Raw genomic sequence first — 18,646 nt, 5'->3', positions numbered from 1 at the left:
TCTGACACTTAGTAAGCACTGGACAAATGGTATTTACTGGCCGCGGACCTCCACTATGGTGCCGCCACGCGGGGAGCAGCAAACCTTTTCTTTATTGTGAACATGACACACAGTCCTGGGGACACCTGGGAAGAGCAGGAACCAGGGGGAGCCAGGGATGGGGCCTCCCCAAACCGGACGGTCCCTACTTCCCTTGCCCAGGGCAGGAGCCCAACCTGATTCCCACCCATGGGCCGTAAACAGGGCAGCCTTGAGAACCCCAGAGAAGGCTAAAGAGCAGGGAGGCCCGGGAGGGGGTCCAGCTGGTGAGGGAGGTAGCCTTCCATGCCCCGGGGGGCGGGGGTACATTTGTGAATGCAAACTGAGCCTGGGCTTTGTCCCCCAGCGCCCCAGGGCTCCAGGAGACGTCCAGTGTTAGAAGCGAGGGGGCAGTTAGGGTGGGGTGGGCAAGAGGTCGAATGATCCTGTCCCCTGCTGCACTGTTATCACAGCATCAGCAGGTGCTGGCCCAGCGGCCCTGGTCCCCCACAGCCGGTGTCTTCCATTGTTCCCTCCCTCCTCCTGGCAGGGATGCTCAGTTCACTGGGGGGCCTCAGCGATGGCCTTCTCCACCCGCAGGTACCAGGGCTGGATGTGAGTGTGACGCATCAGGTCGTCGAAGGCCTCCAGACCCTCCATCACACGCAGCACACCGTACACTGCCTGGGGGGGTGGGCAGGTACGGAGGGGGTGTCCACGCCTGCCCCGCTCTCTGCCCGCTGTGTGCCCTGGGCCCATGACCTCCCCTTTCTGGGAGCCCCATGACCCACTAACAGGCCAATTTTGCACGCAGGGCTTTGAATGAAGTGTGTGGGTTGGCTGTAGGATTCAGGAAGAGGGGACCCCACCACTCGCTCCAAGACCAGAGCCTTGCAATCAATATATTCCACCCTGGCTGTAGGACTGCTTCAAGGATTGGCATTGAAGTCAGGCCAACAAGACACTGTCCCAGGAATTTTGCTGGGCAGAACCCTGGAGCACTGGTTTTCCTTAAGCCCTTGACAACCGGTGGAGGCAGATGCCTCTGGGATGGAGGAGCTGTGAGATGAAGGTATTGCCTGCCTGGGTCTCCCCCACCCCAAGGACAGACCCTTTGGTCTGTGCACCCTCTGACACCACCACACTCACCAGATCAGCCAGGTTCGGCTTCTGGCCCCCCATGAAGGGCCGGTCTTTGCCCACAGCTGCCACCCACTTGTTGGCAGCCTTGTAGAGATCCTCACGCACGTCATCCTGGAGGTGGTGCCTAGGTAGGAATGGGGGAAGTCCATCAGGGGAACTCCGAAACCTGGCACAGGTGGGCAGAGTGAGAAGGCCCAGGGGCCAAGGCTACTTCGGGGGATGGAGCGGGACAAGAGACCCAACCATGGAGAGGGAAACAGAGGAAGATACAAGGCAGGGACCCAGCTCTGGACTCCCAGGCCAGCCCTGCTTCCCCTGGGTTGGGGGAGGCAATCAGGGGTTCTGGGTTTGAGTCTCAGCTTGGCTAATGCTGGGGACTTGGGGATGGCAGGCCCCCAGGTGCATGCGCCCATGAGCGCATGCGCGCACACGCACACACGTGTGCACCGTCACCTGCTCTTGAGCCGCTTGCTGATGAGGTACATGGCGGCCGCGCCCATGTACTTGGCCATGGCGCCCTCCACGGTCCCGAAATTGCCCTCCTTGACAATGTAGTCAAAGGAGGCCAAGGCTTCGGTCGGCGTGCGGTACACGTTGGGGGAGATGAGGTGCACCAGCCAGTCGTCCGCCCACTGCCGCCACTTCATCTCCTCCCTGCGGGCAAGCGGGGACAGAAGGCGGGCCAGGTGGGCTCCCTGAGCCAGGGCCCGGGAGGCGCGGGAGCAGATGCACTATCTACACAGCCCAGCGTACGGACGGGAGCAGGAGGTCCTCAAGGAGAGGCAGTCACGCCCGGGGCTCAGCCCCAGCCCTCGTGGTCTCCCATGCTGCTCCCCGCTCACGGCATCTCACGCAGCCTGGTCCCCTCTGGGGAAGACCGGCCCCTCCCCACATCCCCAGGGCCGGCCCCGGCCCCACTCACGTCCTGGCCTCCTTCCCACCATACATCCGCTGGGCCTCCTCCTCATCCAGCATGAGCCAGTACTTGTTGCAGAATTCGGTCACCTCCTTGCCCTGGTCGTTCACAGCCTTCATGGGTGGATAGTAGGTGATGATGTCTTCGAGGGGCTGCCTTTGGGAGATATCCAGAGCCTCACCCTGACTCCCTCTTCCTCCAGGAGACTAAGCCCTCACCTCCTCGGGATGAATATCTACCCCAGCCTGATCCAGCCCCGGGACTGACCCACACAAGCTTTCCCACCCTCTTGTGGGTGACACAGGAGGTCCTGCAGCAAGAGGGACTTGGGGCAGATACCAGAAGCACTTCCCCAACAGAGGGAGATGCGCGGAAGAAGGGCGAGTCTCAGAGTGATGCCCGTGGCCCATTCTGGAAATCTAAGCAGCAGCTCCACCCCACTCCCATACAGGAACCTAGGGGAGGCCTCCCTGAGACAGGAGACGGGATGAGATGCAGTGCCAGCCTGGGCCTCAGGGGCTCCTTACCCCGACACCAGGTAGGTCTTGAGGGCACTGATGATGACAGAGGAGTCGTTCAGTTGTCGCTGGAGAAGAGGATGGTTTAGATCAAGATTGTGGGGGGCGGGGGGGTTACTGGCGGACTGGCCGCTGGCAGGATCACCAGGGGCTCCTAATCCTGACACCCAAGCACTCTGCAGAAGCTGGTCGGGTGGAACCTGGGCATTGTTTGTCTGTCCCTGGAGGTTCACCCCTAAAATCGATGGCCACTGAGCTTTCCCTTCCCCCAGGACCACTCCCCGCCCTCAGGGAAGCCTGTCCTGAGTAAGGGAGACCCAAGTGGGGCTAATGGGGAGAAGAATGTGGGGAGGACCCAGGATCTGAGCCCTGCCCACTCACCCGCTTGGCCTCCTGGGCACTGAGGGGCCAGGAAGACTCAGAAGCTACGTACTAGGAACCAAGCCCTACACCCTGGAGAGTATGGTTCTCTGTTGATTAATGAAGCAAACCCAGAGGGGCTAAGTGACTGGCCCCAAGTCACACAGCCAGTGAGTGACAGAGCCCCACCTTGAACCCAGACCGCCCTGACTTCAGAACCCATGTTGTTAAGCTCTGTGGTCCTCTGTCTCCCTTGAACTCACGGGTTCATAATCCTCAGCCGAGGCCCGGAGAGCCCAAGTTCCTTCCAGGGCTGCAGAGCAGGGCCCAACTCAGGGGTATTCCAGAACAAGCCTGGACAATGGGGCAGGGGGGAGCTCCCCAAGGCTCACCAAGCTGTCTCCTTCCTGGGCCAACAGGATGGGCACCTTCCTGTAGGAGGAGAACTTGATCTCGGCCCTGCGCACAGGGTTCACCTCCACCACCTGGTAGGGCAGGGCGTGGAAGTCGAGGAAGGCACGGACCTTGCTGCAGAAGGGACACGTTTTGTACTGGTACAGAGTCAGCTGCAGGCGGCTGGACAGGGAGAGCTGGATGAGGAGCAGAGGGGGGCGCTTCTGAGGCCTGGTGCCCAGGCCCCGCCCCCAGGTCCAGGCCCCACCCCCAAGCAAAAGTTTCCCAGGAGAGTTTTCTAGGATGATCTGAGAACGTCAGGAGAAATGGGGGACGGGTGACAGGGAGAAAGGGAGGTGAAGGGAGGTGCGGAGCAGGCTCCTGCAGTGGACAGCCAAGCGCCCATCCAGTGGGCTCCCCAGGTAGAAAGTCTGTTCTGTGTAGGAGGAATCTTCTCATCTACAGACATCTCTCCTCTCCTTTCTGTCCCAAGGGAACTTCAGACACCGCCAGGTGTGCCTCCCCAGATGCAACTGTTTCAACTTGGGAGCGCCCACCCCGACCCCTTCAAGGAGTGTGGAGGCAGAGTCCAGTGTTTCCGAGCCGGGTCTACCTCAAATCTACAAGAGGGGAGCGTTATATCTGGGCCATTGGCCTGCATAGGGCAGGAGAGCCTCACGTGAGCTTGCAGCATATTCATGTTTGAAAGCCACAGCTGCAGTACCGTTCCCCCATTGTTCAGAGATGAGAGACCGAGGCTGGGCCATGGAGATGGGCGGGCAGGGAGACACAGAATTCCACTCCCCATCTACCGTTCCTGTTCCCATGGGTTCAGGAAAGGGGCGCCTGTGGGTGTGTGTGTGTGTGGGGGGGTGCTGGTGCTGTATACAAAGCATCGCAAGGGCAGCTGGGCCACCACCGGGCTTGGGGGACATACCCTTGTTCCTCCGTGTCTCAGGGCCTGGAGTCTAAGGGTTATCAGTTCCGTAAAAATACTAATAACAGTACTAATAAATACACAACCTCGGGATTTGGAGACAGTGGGAGGGACGCGACAAAATGTTTGTAAAGCCACCCACTGTACAAGAGGCTTTCCCTTTTCAGTGATCTCCAAATCTTTCCATCAAAAAGTCTTAGAACACGTTAGAAAAACGACTTTGAAACAACGAGAATTCTAGTCAGCAGGCATCAGTAGCGCCCCATTTCACAGATGAGGAAGCTGAGGGCTCGAGGGCTTAAAACCAAGTCACTGGTCCAAGGTCAAGAGCGGACGGAGGAGGCGATTCCTGACACCGCCGGTTCCCAGTAGTCCCGAAGTTCGGCGCTGACCCGAGCGCCCCTACCCAAGGCTTGGTCCGACCCGGGCTTACCTGCGTGGCTGAGAAGTCGGCACGGAGGTTCTGGGCGCGCAGGTGCCACCGTGCAGTGTGGTACAGCCCCAGGGCTCCTCCCAGGGCCAGCGCCGCCGCCCCCAGGAGCCGTGGGCCCCCCTTGCGGGTGGTGGCCCCGGGGCCTGGGCCTCCCGCCGCCCCGGTTAAGCCGGCCCGGCTCTGCGCGGGGAGTCCCAGCGCGGGGCGACCGCCCAGCCTCCAGGTCAGAGCGCGCCCTCCCGGCCACAGCGCCCGCACAGCGTGGGCCATGTTTGCTCCGCCGGCGCAGCGGGAGGGCGCGAGAAACAAAGATGGCCCGGGCTTAGGCTCCTCTTAAAGGAGCAGGTCTCCGGCGCCCCGCAGGTTGCCAGGGGTGACAGTGATGCCGAGTGGGGAGGGCCAGCTCTCGTAGGACTGCGCGTGAATACTCGGAGCCCAGTTCCACACATCCGTCAGAGCCGAAGAAACACACCTAGGGATGTCTGCTAAATGCCCCGGCTTCTAAAGTGTAGATGTAACTGGTCTCGGTGGTGACCCGGAGACGAACGCAGGAACTCGGCCACGTAGCTCGCCATGTGGCCGTCAGCGTCATCCGTAATACGCACCCAATCGAAAGAGAGTGAACCCTTCAGACTATCAGGGAAAGCGTCACGACATCGTGTCCATGAGAGCCGCAGAAACCGCCCAGCCCGACCCACAGTAGGTGGGCGTCCTCGAATCGGGCTTTTTCTGCCCTCCCGCACCGCTGCACCGTTTCTTCTGTGGCTCGAACCATAAAATTTTCCATACACACAGGCGGGGTCCTTAGAAACCACGTGTCTCAGATTTATTTCGCCCACCCGAAGGCGCCGAGTCGCCGACCCGCAGGTCCCCAGCGGCAGGATAGGGCGGAGTGGGGATTCCAAGCCCTCCCGCCCCTCTGTCGGGCTCCTTCGCCCAAACTGAGGGCCCGAGGCTCAACTACCTAGGCTTCTCGGCGGGCAGCCCTGGGATGGCCCCTCCCGGCGGCCGGGAGAGGGGTGGGGCCCGAGGAGTGGACGGGGATCTGAAGGCTGGACAGATTGTGGGCGGGGCGAGGCGGAGTCTGAAGGCCAGGCGGGCACAAAGCTCCGCTCCCGGGATGAGGCGCAAGAGCTGGGCTGCGACTGGGACCAGGCTCTGAGTGGGGCGGGACGTGGGGCGGAGTCTGACAGCGGGTGGGGGCGGGGCCCGGGCGCGTTCAGCTGTGGCATTCAGCCCAGCTGGTCCCGAGTTCCACCCACCGCCTCCACCTTCCGCCCCGCGCCGGCTTTCTGTGCTTCAATCACTGTGTCCCATCTTCGCGCTGCCCTTGCGGCGCCCAAGCCTACAGTGTCGGGCCCCAACGGGGACCTGGGCATGCCGGTGGAGGCGGGCCCGGAAGGCGAGGACGAGGGCTTCGGGGAAGCAGGTGACCCACGGGGGCTGCTGAGGCGACTTCTGCTTTCTCGGAGGTGACCTCCTGGGAATGGCAATCGGGGCCGGAATAGGGACCGGGAAGGAACCGCAGAGCCCTCCCATCCCCCCGCCCCAGGGTGGTTCCGGAGCAGCAAGCGCCCTCCGGGGGTTTGGGACGAGCACCTGCGAGCGGGTCCCTGGAAACCGCAGCCTTCGAGAACTGTGGGCGACAGGCCCCGTTTTACAGATGGGGAAACTGAGGCCGTTTCAGGTCACTCGCCCTTTGCGATTGGGATTTGCTCCAGACACTTCTTTCAGCCCCCGTGGAGATGGAGACTCCTAAGGGGCCGGGGCCGGGAGTGGACCGTCGTGGCTTGGCAAGAGGGGCTATCAGGGTGGGCGTGCCGGCCTGCTGAGTCAGCAACCCCAGGCACCTTTGCTGGTGTGGCCTGGAGCCCTGGCGAATGTGACTTGCTTACAGAGCAGCACTGCAGGGGGTGGGGGTAGGGGGGAAGGAGAGAGAACCATCAGCTCCCTTCTCCCCTTCTGCAGCCTCAGTTTCCCCATCTGTAAAATAAGAATAATGGTTAGTGTCTCCTGCAATGAAATCTGTCAGGATTAAATGGGGAAATGAATGGGGAGAGTCTGGAGGCTAGTGAGGCCGGGGTGTTTTAGAGACCCCTATTTTTTGCCCACCTGGCAGCTTGCTCCATCTTTGCCAAATACAGGAAGGAAACCCAATAACCCAATCCTCCACCAAAATACTTGGCAAATTCTCACTTTGTCTTCCTGGCCAGGATTGGGCAGGACGTAAGGGCAGGCCCGCGTGTCTTGGCCTGCCAGCCGGTGCTCACTGCCCTGGGTCCCTATACGGCCTCTTCTTTAGTTCATTCCAGCCAGGAACCTTCTGTCTGTGGCTGAGCTGGATGGATCTCTAGGCCCAAGTCTGAGCAAACCCTAGGGATAGCTGTGCTGTTCCCTGTTGCTGTGGGACATCTGGGGACAGGTGGCCAAGACCCAGGGTTCTCACACGGAAGAGAAGACAGAGCCTCTGTCCAGGCATAGCCCAGATCGTGCCAGCGCAGGAGCCCCATTCCAGGCTGTAGCTTCTGTGACCTCCCATTGGTATCTGACCCTACTAGCCAGTCTCTTGGACACATGTCCCTCTGTGAGTCCGTGACCTCACCCTCCTTGTTTTCCTTCACCCTCTCTTCTGCGGCCCTGCCTCTTTTTTTTTTTTTTTTTTAATAAATAAATTTATTTATTTATTTTTGCTGCATGTGGGCTTTCTCTAGTTGTGGCAAGCAGGGGCTACTCTTCCTTGCGGTGCACAGGCTACTCATTGCAGTGGCTTCTCATGTTGCAGAGCATGGGCTCTAGGTGCATGGGCTTCAGTAGTTGTGGCTTGCGGGCTTCAGTAATTGTGGCTCACAGGCTCTAGACCACAGGCTCAGTAGTTGTGGCACACGGGCTTAGTTGCTCCGCAGCATGTGGGATCTTCCCGGACCAGGGCTCAAACCCGTGTCCCCTGCATTGGCAGACAGATTCTTAACCACTGCGCCACCAGGGAAGCCCTAGCCCTGCCTCTTAAGAATTGGGTTCTTCAGGGTTCATTCTTGGACCCACTAGGCCCCATACACGTGGCCTCGGCCACCTCTTCCCTCCCCTGGTTTCTGTTACCATCTGTGTCGTGAATGCCCAGCCTATGGTTTCAGGTCAACCCTATCCTGGGTTTACAACTGCCTCTGGGTCAGCCGGGATGTCCCCCAGGCACCCCACCCTTATCCTGGCATAACCACCCAATTGGCTCTCTTTCCCACCTAACCACTTTCTCCTTTTCTGCTCCTGCCTCCGTCGTCAAGGGAGAACCCAAGAGTCCTGCCAACCTCTTCACCCTCCACGACTGCCCAGCCCCTGCTCTGCCACTCCTCCTGACCCCAGCACTCGCCCCTCTCTAACACCCCAGTGGGTTCTACCCAAATGTCCCACTGCCTCTTCATCCCATCCAAAACTTACTGAAGAGATGAATCTCAAAATAATTGTGCTGAATGAAAGAGGCCAGGCAATAAAGCATATGTACTATTTGGTTCCACTGATATACAACTAGAAAATGCAAACTAATTTATGGGGAGAAAGCAGCCTGGGGGTTGCCTGGGGGTGGGGTAGGGGGTGTGTGATGAAGAGGAGCAGGAGGGAAGGGGCGTGAGGGGTTTTTGGGGGGCGATGAATATGTTCACTGTCTTGATTGTGGTGGTGGCTCCATGGGTATTTATATATGTCATAACAAATTGCTCGAAAACTACAATGAAAGCGGTATGTCAGGACTTCAGAGGGCTTCCCTGGTGGCCTAGTGATTAAGAATCCGCCTGCCAATGCACAGGTTCGAGCCCTGGTCCGGGAAGATCCCACATGCCACTGAGCGACTAAGCCCGTGCGCCACAACTACTGAGCCTGCCCTCTAGAGCCCGTGCACCACAACTACTGAGCCCGCGTGCCACAACTACGGAAGCCCACGCACCTAGAGTCCATGCTCCGCAACAAGAGAAGCCACTGCAAGGAGAGGCCCGCGCACCGCAATGAAGAGTAGCCTCTGCTCGCCGCAACTAGAGAAAGCCCATGTGCAGCAACGAAGACCCAACGCAGCCAAATAAATAAATAAAAAGATGAGGCAGAGGGAGATTATGCACAAAGGAGAAGGCGTTGTGAAGATAAGCAGAGACTGGAGTGGTGGGGCCACCAGCTGGCAAGTGCCGGCAGCCACCAGAAGCTGGAAGAGGCAAGGAATGGTCCCCTGGAGGCTCCAGAGGGCATGCGGCCTGCCCACACCTTGATCTTGGCACAGTGAATTTCTGATTTTGGACTTCTGGCCTTTAGAATGTGTTATTTTAAGCCAGCAAATGGTCATTTGTTTGTTTGTTTTTTGGCTGTGCTGCGTGGCTTGTGGGATCTCAGTTCCCCGACCAGGGATTGAACCCAGGCTGCAGCAGTGAAAGCCCAGAATCCTAACCTCTAGGCCACCAGGGAACTCTCAATGGTCATTTGTTACAGCAATTTGATGATTTGGGAAATTCTCAGCCTGTCTAGACTGCAGAAGATACTGAAACTATGAAATTCACTGTTAGGAAAGCATGCTCTGGAGAGAAGGCCCAGAGTGTGTCTGGGCAGGAGACCTCTGAGGTGGGGAAGAGGTGGCCCGCGACTGGGAGACCCAGCAGTGTGGGCAGGTGGCTGAATCAGTCCCTTTGGGCTGTTGTAACAGAATACCATAAACTACATGGCTTATAAACAACAGAAAATTTTGTTTTGTTTTTATTTATTATTTACTTATTTATTTTTGGCTGCATTGGGTCTCGTTGCTGCGCACGGGCTTTCTCTAGTTGCAGCGAGCAGGGGCTAATCTTTGTTGCGGTGCGCGGGCTTCTCATTGTGGTGGCTTCTCATGTTGTGGAGCACGGGCTCTAGGCACGCGGGCTTCAGTGGTTGTGGCACGCAGGCTTAGTAGCTGTGGCTCACGGGCTCTAGAGTGCAGGCTCAGTAGTTGTGGCGCACGGGCTTAGTTGCTTCGCGGCATGTGGGATGTTCCCGGACCAGGGCTCTAACCCGTGTCCCCTGCCTTGGCAGGTGGATTCTTAACCACTGTGCCAACAGGGAAGTCCCAACCCTGACTTTTAGAATCTAGAATATTCCCTGCAGTGGCTCCTTGGTGATCCAGGGTACTGTCCCTCTCCTACTTAAAATTCTTTGAGCCTCCATCCATGAGTTTCCCCAACGTCTAGGAGTCACCACAGACTCGAGGGTACCTTTTAAGGTCAAAGAGAATAGCAGGGGTAGAGGCCCTGGGGCTGCGAGCAGGGATGAAAGGGGTGGGGTGGGGGTGGCCACGAGTGCCTGCAGAGGGCACGGCCTTCAGTGGCAACATCCCTGAAGAGGCTTTGCTCATCTCTACTTCCTGTGCTTTCATCACCCGGACAGGCCGGCAGGTCAGGGCCTGAGAGGGCAGGGGTCCTGTGGCGGCCTCTCTGCCTCAGTAGGATGTGTCCTCCCCACCAGCTCAGGACCCCTCCAAAGCCCCTCCCCTCAGGGCTCGGCACCCCAGAGCCTAGGCTCGGGAAGCTGATTCCCAAGCAGCAGGCAGGCAGAGCCAGTGAGGTCCCCATCAGTCTCATGCGAGGCCAGCGGATCCTCAGTTCAACCACAGATCAGGTATCCAGACAGCCTTGGCCTCGTGGTAAGCTATCTGCGAGACACTGCCCAGGGCCTGGGACCCACCATTGCCTCCCAAGGACGGCCAGGCCCCCAGTGAGAAAACTACACCCCTCCAAGGACAAAGATGGGATCAGCCATGGCAGGGACAATTCTGGGGTCCCAGGCCCAGGGCACTGGGCTCCAAGGCTGTGGCCAGAGAGAGCAGATGGCCTCAAGGACCTCTCAAAGACAAGTCCAAGTCCCTGCATTCCCTGTGCCCCAAAGCACTTGGGGTCCGGAGCAGCTGGGTGGACAGCCCACCTTCAGGCCCCAGCCCCCAGCACCCCTCACCCAGCACAGATGCATGCCCCACGCTGCCCCCCACCAGCATGGCGCTGGGACCGCAACACCTGCTCTCTGCTTTGCCAAGTGTCCACGCGTGGGGCTCTAGTGCCCAGCTTGGGGTCTCATCCCCTGGGCCCACAGCAGGGACCAAGTCCTTTAGGGGTTGGCTAAGGTCCAAGGCATGGAGGAGGGGCGGGGCTCTTCCTTCAGCCTCTGGCCTGGTGTGCGGCCCCCGGGAGGGCCAGGATCTGGGCTCCGAGAACTCAGGGCACACACACCACACACACTGTCCTTCCTGGTCAGGAATGTTCCCTCTCAGCTGCCCCACCCTTCCCTGTCCCTTCTGAGAACCAGGCCACAGCACACAGGCTGCCGGGGTGAGCAATTGTCTGTGTTCCTCGGATGTGGGAAGGGGGTCTCACCACACAGACCCACCCTGGGCTGGGGCTGAGCAGGGGCCCCTGAAAGTCAGAGATGACAGCTTGTCCTGATCGGGGACCACCGACCATATACAGAGCCAACCAGAATGAAGGGAAGGGGCCCAGAGAGAGTGGAGGGAGGCCTCGTGCCTGCCAGACGTGCAGAGCTCTGGGCAATGTGCCCTCCCCACCTTCTGCCCCTGGTCTTGCACAATCCTGACCAGTGCGGAAAGGGGCAGAAATCTTGCCAGGTGTTTCAGCAGGAGTGCTGGCAATTGCCTCACCCTTCCTGGATTTGGCAAAATATGAATCACTCCACCCTGGAAGGGGCCATGAGCCAGGTGGACCATAAATAGGGTTGCCCAGGCAGCCTCCGCACTCACTTCCCCCCTCAGCTGCTGTAGGGAACGCCAGCCTGCTCAGCCCTGAAGCCATGCCCCTAGGTCTCCTGTGGCTGGGCCTCAGCCTGCTGGGGGCCCTGCACACCCAAGCCCAGGATTCCACCCCCAACCTGATCCCGGCCCCACCTCTGTTCAGGGTCCCGCTGCAGTCCAACTTCCAGCCTGACCAGGTAAGGGCCCTGGAGGGAGAGCTGCAGGGGGTGCCCAGGGAAGAGTGCAAGCAGAGGGGAAGAGAGGTGAAGAGTCCTAGCAAACAGGTAAAGGCAGGACGCCCAGGCTTCAGCTTAGCCTGCCCTGGCTCCCCCGATGGAAGCCACGCTCCATTGTCCCACACCGACCCCGACCTTGCTGACAAGAGGATCACCTGGGCAGACCTTCCCAGGTCCAGTCTCTCTCCCACAATTGCTGTAGTCCATGCGTGGTGGGAACACCTTCAGTTCCTCTGCATGAGGAGGAAACTGAGGCACAGGGAGGCCAGCTGGCCACCCTGCCCAGGGTCGCCCCCTCCCTGCCATCCTCAGGGCTCCCTCCTGGCCTGGCTGCCTCCAGCTCCCACTGGCTTCATCAGTGCAGGAACTGAATGCCCAGTCCCAGGCTCTGCTGCTTAGTTACGGGGGCTCCTGGTTCAGGGCCTTCAGGGACAGAGCAGTGGCGGGGGCCCTAGGGTCGTTTGTGGGCTCTGCCTATTACAGCCCCCTGTAGTTCCAGGGGAAGTGGTACGTCGTAGGCTTGGCAGGGAACGCATTTAAGAAGGAAGAACAAGGCGAGTTTAAGATGTTCGCCACCACCTACGAGCTGAAAGAAGATCACAGCTACAATGTCACCTCCACGCTGCTCAGGTGAGAGCCGCCACCTCCTTGGGGAAAGTGGGGGAGACTGGAGGGGCTGCTTGAGGGTCTAGCAGCAGACTGATGTCACAGTCAAGGGCTGACCGAAGGTGAGCGACAGTCATTCATCCTTCTGCTCAGCCCCAGATTCAGACATTTGTTCATTTCTTCCTTCATTAGATCAGCATTTATTGGTCACTTCAGAGCAGACACACAGAGAGTGCTGGGGATGGACACAGTCATTCAGGAAACAAGACAGAGAGAGCCTGGAACCCCCCCAGGGCTTCATCAAGGGCTTACAGGGAGGTAGCCTCTGGAACTGGGCCTTGAACGAGCCACCTGCCTCAGAAGGAGGCATGAGGCGTCCACGGCAGGGGCTGGTGACTCTGAGTCAAAGAGAAGCACTCCTTCAGGAAGCAGCCATCGTACAGCTGTCCTGAGCAGCAGCTGAGTGGCTTGGCAGGGGGGCAGCCCTCACACTGCCAGGGGCCTCAGGCACCAGCACAGAAGCGATCTGGTGAGGAGTGGGTCTGAGCAGGGTCCCTCTGGGGGTGGCGGAGAGAGAAATGGCAGGGTGCCAAGGATCGCCCAGCCCCTATGAGTTTCTGGCTCTGGCACCCAGGGGATTGAGGCTGGAGCATCTGTGGAGCAAGAAGCAGAAGAAGGATGGGTTTGGGGAGATCAGCTCTGGAATACCAGGAGACAGGGTGGGACTCAGGTCAGGGTTGGCCCAGGAGCTAGAGGAGTCCTTGGCAGGGAGCAGACTGGAACCTTGGAGGGTGACTCCCCCAGGAGAGGTGACAGACAGGGAAGCAGCAGAGGGTAGATAGGAGCAGGGGATAAATGCCTGGGGTTGGGTGTAGGGGGACAGTGTGTAGGGAAGGCCACCGAGGGGAGACAGCCCTGAAGAGGAAAGGACAGTGGGTCCTGGAGGGAGGGTCTGAGCAGGGTCAGATGTCCCAGGGCAGACCAGGCAGTGACAGACAGGGGTAGGCTCAGAGGGAAAGACCCAGGCCCATCTCAGCTGGGTGGGGTAGGGACCGCCTGCTGTGGTGGGGATGGACTGTCTTGGGCTGGGCCAGGCCAGGGGCATCAGAATCCCACCCCCTCCAGCTACGGCCCTGGCCCCCACCTTGTCCAGCCCAAGGAGTCCAAGCCTGTGTCCCCTCTGGTCTCACTCACCCATCTCTCCCTCCCACAGGGACGAGCGCTGTGACCACTGGATCAGAACTTTTGTCCCAAGTTCCCGGCCCGGCCAGTTCACCCTGGGCAATGTTAAGGGTGAGTTCTGAATGAGGCGGGCCCTGGGGCTGGGCTTCTGGGGGGGCAGGGTCCTCCAGGAAGGGGCACAGGCCTCCCTGCCCCTCCACACAGATGCTGTTCTGTGGGAAAAGCCCCTGCAGATGGGCCGGGGAGAAAGGAACGGCTCCCTCCTCCCAGCCTGGGCAGGCTGACCCCTCGCCGTCCTCCCCACAGGCTTCCCCGGGGTGCAGAGCTACACCGTGCGAGTGGCGACTACCAACTACAACCAGTTTGCCATAGTGTACTTCAAGAAGGTTTACAAGAACCAGGAGTACTTCAAGACCACCCTCTACGGTGGGTCTTCCCCACCGCCTCGGGGACCCGGCTCCGCGTCACACTGTCGGGGGAGAGGCCCATCCCAACCCAGCCCCCCAGGTCCTCTCGCAGTGTCAGCTCGCAGTCCCTGTGGGCGGCCAGGGAGGGAGGTCCTTCTGCAGACCCTCCGTGAGGAAGGGATCAGAGGTCTTGTTCACACATTCAACGATATTTATGGAGTATTTGCCGGCCACTCGCTGGCCATCTGGCCACAGGGAGGACCAAGGAGCTGACCCCTCAACTGAAGGAGAACTTCATCCACTTCGCCAAATCCCTGGGCCTCACCGATGAGTACATCCTCTTCCCTGTTCCAGTCGGTAATGGCCAGCTGGGGAGAGGAAAAGGGGATGTGGGGACGACCCAGGCCTGACGCTGCCCCACCAGGGAAAGGTGGGGAGGAGGGGCTCGGTACTCTACTGCAGTCACTGGAGCCCCTGGGAGCCACTTTGGGTTCAGGAAGACGCTGCCCCACCCAAGGATCCGTGGGGCACCCAGGGATCCGGGCCCCAAGGGTTCCTCCCTGACAGATGAGAATTTCAGGCCCAGGTCCAAATTTCCCCAGTCTCCCTGCCCCAGGCCACTTCCCCGACACCCCAGACCCTACCATCCTAGACCACTTCCTCCTCACACCCCCTGGTCCGGGGCCACTTTCCCCCTCGCCTTGAGGCCGGCTCACCACTGACTTGAAAAGTGCCCTTGTCTTCAGGTGGCCTGGACTGGGCAGGGGGCTCCAGCTAGGCCACTCAGGGAGCCACAGGCTCCCCAAAGCTGAAGGGCTGCCAGGGTCAGCAGGTAAACAGGCAGGAGGCCTGGGTGCCCGAGCAGATGTGTGGCCGGGCCTCACCTGCCTCCCCTGGAGAACGGGAGTCCCCCAGGTCTGCTCGTCCTCAGGCCCTTCTCCCAATCCCCTGCCCCAGCCCCCCAGCCCTGAAGGGAACCCCCAGATATGCCTTTGCTGGGCCAGGCTGGAGTCTGGGGTGCTCAGGGGCAGTGCAGGGGTCCCAGCGGGCAGGGGTCATACACACACACACCTGCCCATTCTGACAGACTCTCTCCCCCACAGACCAGTGCATCGATGACCAGTGAGGGTGCCGTGAGTATGGCTGGGGGAGGGGGCTGATGGGAGCCAGGGTGCAGGCCTGCCTTTGCCCCCCGCCACACCGCCCAGGACTGCTGTTGTCTCTACTTCCCCGTCTCCCTCTCAGGTGCCTCCTGTCTCTCTGCTCCCATCGCCCTCCTGTCAGCCTTTGCCCGGCTTGGTGCCCAGCTGTCCCCACCAGCCCAGACACCAGTGACAGGAGAGTCCAGAGACCCTTCTCGTGGCACTGCCCACCAGCTGCTCTCCGGAGCCCCACGTTGCCTGCTAAATAAACACATGCCCCGGTCCCCAATCTGTGCTCCTTGACCCCCGGGCCACCTGGCAGGAGGACAGGCAAAGGGTGGGCTCACATTAGCATCACTCCTGGGCCCCGCTGTGGTCCTCAGCAAGTGATGGCAGCTGCAGAACCCATGGCCAGCTTTGGCTGGACACTTCCTAGCTCTCCACCCACCCCCACCCCACCCCCAGGCCTGCCCCTGCCTTTGAGGGATGCCTGGTCCAACAGAAACACTGACGGGGCCACACCTCATTCCCACACTCGATCACCTGCAGTAGGTGCCACAGCAGAGGCCCAGCCAGGGCCGGGGAGCTGGATGGGGGCTGCGAGGGCTGAGGTGCTGTCACCCCCAACTCACCAGGACTCCTGTGGATGCTGGAAGACAGCAGCCAGGGCAGGAGGGGTGCACAGTGGGTGGGGCAGAGGCATGCCCAGCTTGAGGGTCGCCAGGGGTGGTCCCCTGCCCGTAAGGGACCGCCCCGCCCAGCCCCCTGTCGGCCCAGTGCTCACTCTCTTGCTCCCACTGGCGGGCGGCAGTGTCCACGCTGACCCCATTCAGCATCTCGTCCTCACCCACACCTCTCCTCTGTGATGACCTCCAGACCACCAGGGGCAGAGCCGGGGGCGGCAGGGAGGGGAATACGCTGCCAGGAATTCAGATTCCAGGAGACTCGAGGGCTGCAGACCTGTACCCTCTGCTTGGCTGGGCCCAACAAGCCCTTGTTCACCCACAGGCCACAGCTGGAGCCCCTCCCTGTCTGCACCACACACGGGAACCCCCTCCCTGGCCTCTTCTGCCGTTGCAAGGTCAGAGGTCAGAGAGGGTGCGGTTCTGAAGAAACCCAGGCTTCTCCACCCACAGACTTGCACACCTACCCCTTCACCCTTGGCTGGGGGAAGGGGAGACACTGGAGCTGTGATAATCCTGGATAATCTCTCTATCTCAAAGTCTCAATGTAATCAAGTCTGCAAAGGCCCCTTTCCCAAATAAGGTACCATTCACTGGTTCCAAGGACTAGGACCCAGATATCTTTGGGGACTGTTATGCAGCCTTCCACACTGGGCTTGCAGAGGAAGTGATGGCAGGGCTCGTGAGATGAGGAGTGAGAGGTGAACAGGGATGCCAGAGGCCGGGTAGCACCAAAGCACACCCCCTCCCCCCATCAGGGCTGGCTGGGGTAGTGGCTGTTTTGTCCTGTGGTCTGCTATGTGGACCTTGGCCACAGGAGTAGGGTGGGCAGAGTCCAGGTTCGCTTTGGCTTCTGGGAGTAGAGAAGGGGCCAGCCAGGTAGGGGCCTCACCACCTGTGCCGCCCAGCTCTCCATCCTCCCGCCCTCACTCAGCCACTTGGGGGATGAGGCTTTGGCCGGGCTCTCCTCTCCTCTCCTCCCGCCTGCCTCCCTCTGCCCACACTGCTAGCCCCAGGCCCCGGCACACACGCTCAAGCCCAGGAGAAAGGCCACTCCTTGAATGCTATGATGGGGTCCTGCTGGGGGCTGTGCAGCGTCCTGCAGACCCTGCCCAGTTCTCCGTGGAGTCTGACTTTCAACAGGACAAGCTAAGTGACTCCCCTGCCTGGACCCCACACCGGGACGGGCACCCCGGGGTCGGGGAGGGGGTACTCTCTGGGGCTGCGTTGTCTCCTCCGGAAAGAGAGGGGCTGAGCGGGGTCAACACTTGGCAGAGGTGTGAGCAGGGCTGAGAAAGGAGGGCTGGGCACCCGCCTTTGGCTGATCAGTGAGAGGCCTTCCCTGAGACCCTGACATTTCACTAAGACAGAAGAGCCCTGTGTCCTCTGATGGAAGCAGAAACACCTGTGTCTGTGTAGCATGCAAGTGTGCAGAGACACGGCAGAAACACAGGTCACATATGTGGACATGCTGACACAATCCAAACACGTTTATCCCTACAAGCATAGGACACCCAAAGAAAAGCACAGGCACATGTTTTCTCCCAGTTATGAAATCACACCTGAGATCACAGGACCCCACAGACAAGGGGAGAAACACAAAGACTCCCAGGCACAGAGGGACGGGCAACAGACCCTCAGAGAGACATACAGGTTCTCAGAAACATGCCGAGGCACGTACAGATACACACCACACAGACCTAGCAGTTGGATGCGAGTGCTCATGCATGCAGCCTGCATGGGGATACCTGATGCACGTGTCCACCCATCAGAGCGCCTGGCTACCCCCGGGCGCACTCCTATCACCCTCCCGAAGCCAAAGACTCATCCCTCTCCAGGAATGGTCCAGGTGCTATCTGCCACCTGTTCCATCTATGGGCCTAGTACCTTTTTTTTTTTTTTTTTTTGGCAGAAAATTTCAACTTTATTTGGCCAGTGTGTCCAGTTCCAGGTAGTGGGAAGAAATAATAGAAATACTGTGGTAGCCCCAGGTGGTGGGAAGTAAGTGGATGCCTGGCTGGAGGAGGGCAGCTGGGGGGATGGGAGGAAGGGTACCCACCCATTATAGTCAAGGAGGGTCAGCTGACCTGGGTGAGGGGTTTTCACTGCAATTCTTCCTGCACTGGTTCAGCGTGGGCCTCGCCTCCACTCAACCTGCTTCAGAGGAGAAGGTGGGGCTGCCGTCACCCAAGTCAGTGGTGGCTCACGTTCCTCAGTGAAACGGTAAGGCAGCTCCTGGGACAGAGAGGATCCCTTCCCATTGTCATCATCGGGGAACATAGCTCGGTCTGACCGCCACCCAGGGATGGCTTGCTCTCAGGAACTACCAGTGTGAGACCAGCACCAGGCTGCAGCAGCCATGTGGCCTCCTCCAGGAGGCCCAGCTACAGGAGTCCCAGTAAGTGAGCCCCTCTCCCCTGGATATGGGCCTCACTCAGCTGTATCCCTGGCCAAGATCACACGTCTGGTTCCAGCTCAGGAGCGACACTTTCCGGCTGGGTAACTTTGGGCAGGGCCTCCTTTCCCAGCTGGTAAAAAGGGTGGGGTATGATGGCAGCTGGGCAGACTATCCCGAAGCCTTCCTTGACTGACAGCCACAAGCTGCATTCTGCTGACCGTGACTCTCAAGTAGGCTGTGAACGGATATCTTCCCTACACATTGGGGGCCTTAGAAACAACTCGTCTCAGATTTCGCCCATGCAGAGGCGCCGGCTAGCTTACCCGCAGGTCCCCAGCAGCAGGATGGGGCAGAGTGGGGGGTCCCAGGCTGCCCTGCCCTTGTGCCGGGTTGCTCGACCTGAGGGCCGAGCCCCCGCCGTCTAAGATTCTCATGGGGTATCCCTTGGTGGTCCAACCCGGCCGCCGGGAGAGGGGCGGGCCCGGGGACCGGCGGAAGTGGGCGGAGCTCGACTGTGAAGCAGGGTGTGGGCGGG

General features: G+C 59.9%; 2 protein-coding genes and 1 long non-coding RNA gene across 3 annotated transcripts; 1 reads left to right on the top strand and 2 right to left on the bottom strand.

The window, feature by feature from the left end:
* Positions 1 to 56: 56 nt before the first annotated feature.
* On the bottom strand, positions 57 to 4,988 carry PTGES2 (prostaglandin E synthase 2; the record flags this gene model as incomplete). The annotated part of the gene is made up of 7 exons (XM_079706028.1): positions 57 to 702; positions 1,168 to 1,285; positions 1,615 to 1,815; positions 2,084 to 2,233; positions 2,605 to 2,663; positions 3,348 to 3,545; positions 4,719 to 4,988. 7 exons carry the CDS (start codon positions 4,986 to 4,988, stop codon positions 580 to 582), a joined length of 1,119 nt encoding a protein of 372 aa, XP_079562154.1. The 3' UTR covers positions 57 to 579.
* Positions 4,989 to 11,516: 6,528 nt separating this feature from the next.
* LCN2 (lipocalin 2) lies at positions 11,517 to 15,306 on the top strand (the record flags this gene model as incomplete). Its single annotated transcript, XM_079706235.1, has 7 exons — positions 11,517 to 11,654; positions 12,187 to 12,323; positions 13,513 to 13,592; positions 13,788 to 13,907; positions 14,144 to 14,245; positions 14,992 to 15,021; positions 15,134 to 15,306. 6 exons carry the CDS (start codon positions 11,517 to 11,519, stop codon positions 15,012 to 15,014), a joined length of 600 nt encoding a protein of 199 aa, XP_079562361.1. The 3' UTR covers positions 15,015 to 15,021; positions 15,134 to 15,306.
* Positions 13,934 to 18,572, bottom strand: LOC307054504. Its single transcript, XR_013810941.1, has 3 exons — positions 18,435 to 18,572; positions 17,801 to 17,948; positions 13,934 to 14,256 (listed from the first exon to the last, which is right to left on the bottom strand). It is a non-coding gene; the product is annotated as an uncharacterized lncRNA (long non-coding RNA).
* Positions 18,573 to 18,646: the final 74 nt, after the last annotated feature.

Source organism: Hyperoodon ampullatus (assembly GCF_949752795.1).
Source record: "Hyperoodon ampullatus genome assembly, chromosome: 6".
Taxonomy (NCBI): Eukaryota; Metazoa; Chordata; class Mammalia; order Artiodactyla; family Ziphiidae; genus Hyperoodon; species Hyperoodon ampullatus.
This window is presented reverse-complemented; position numbering and strand designations above follow the sequence as displayed.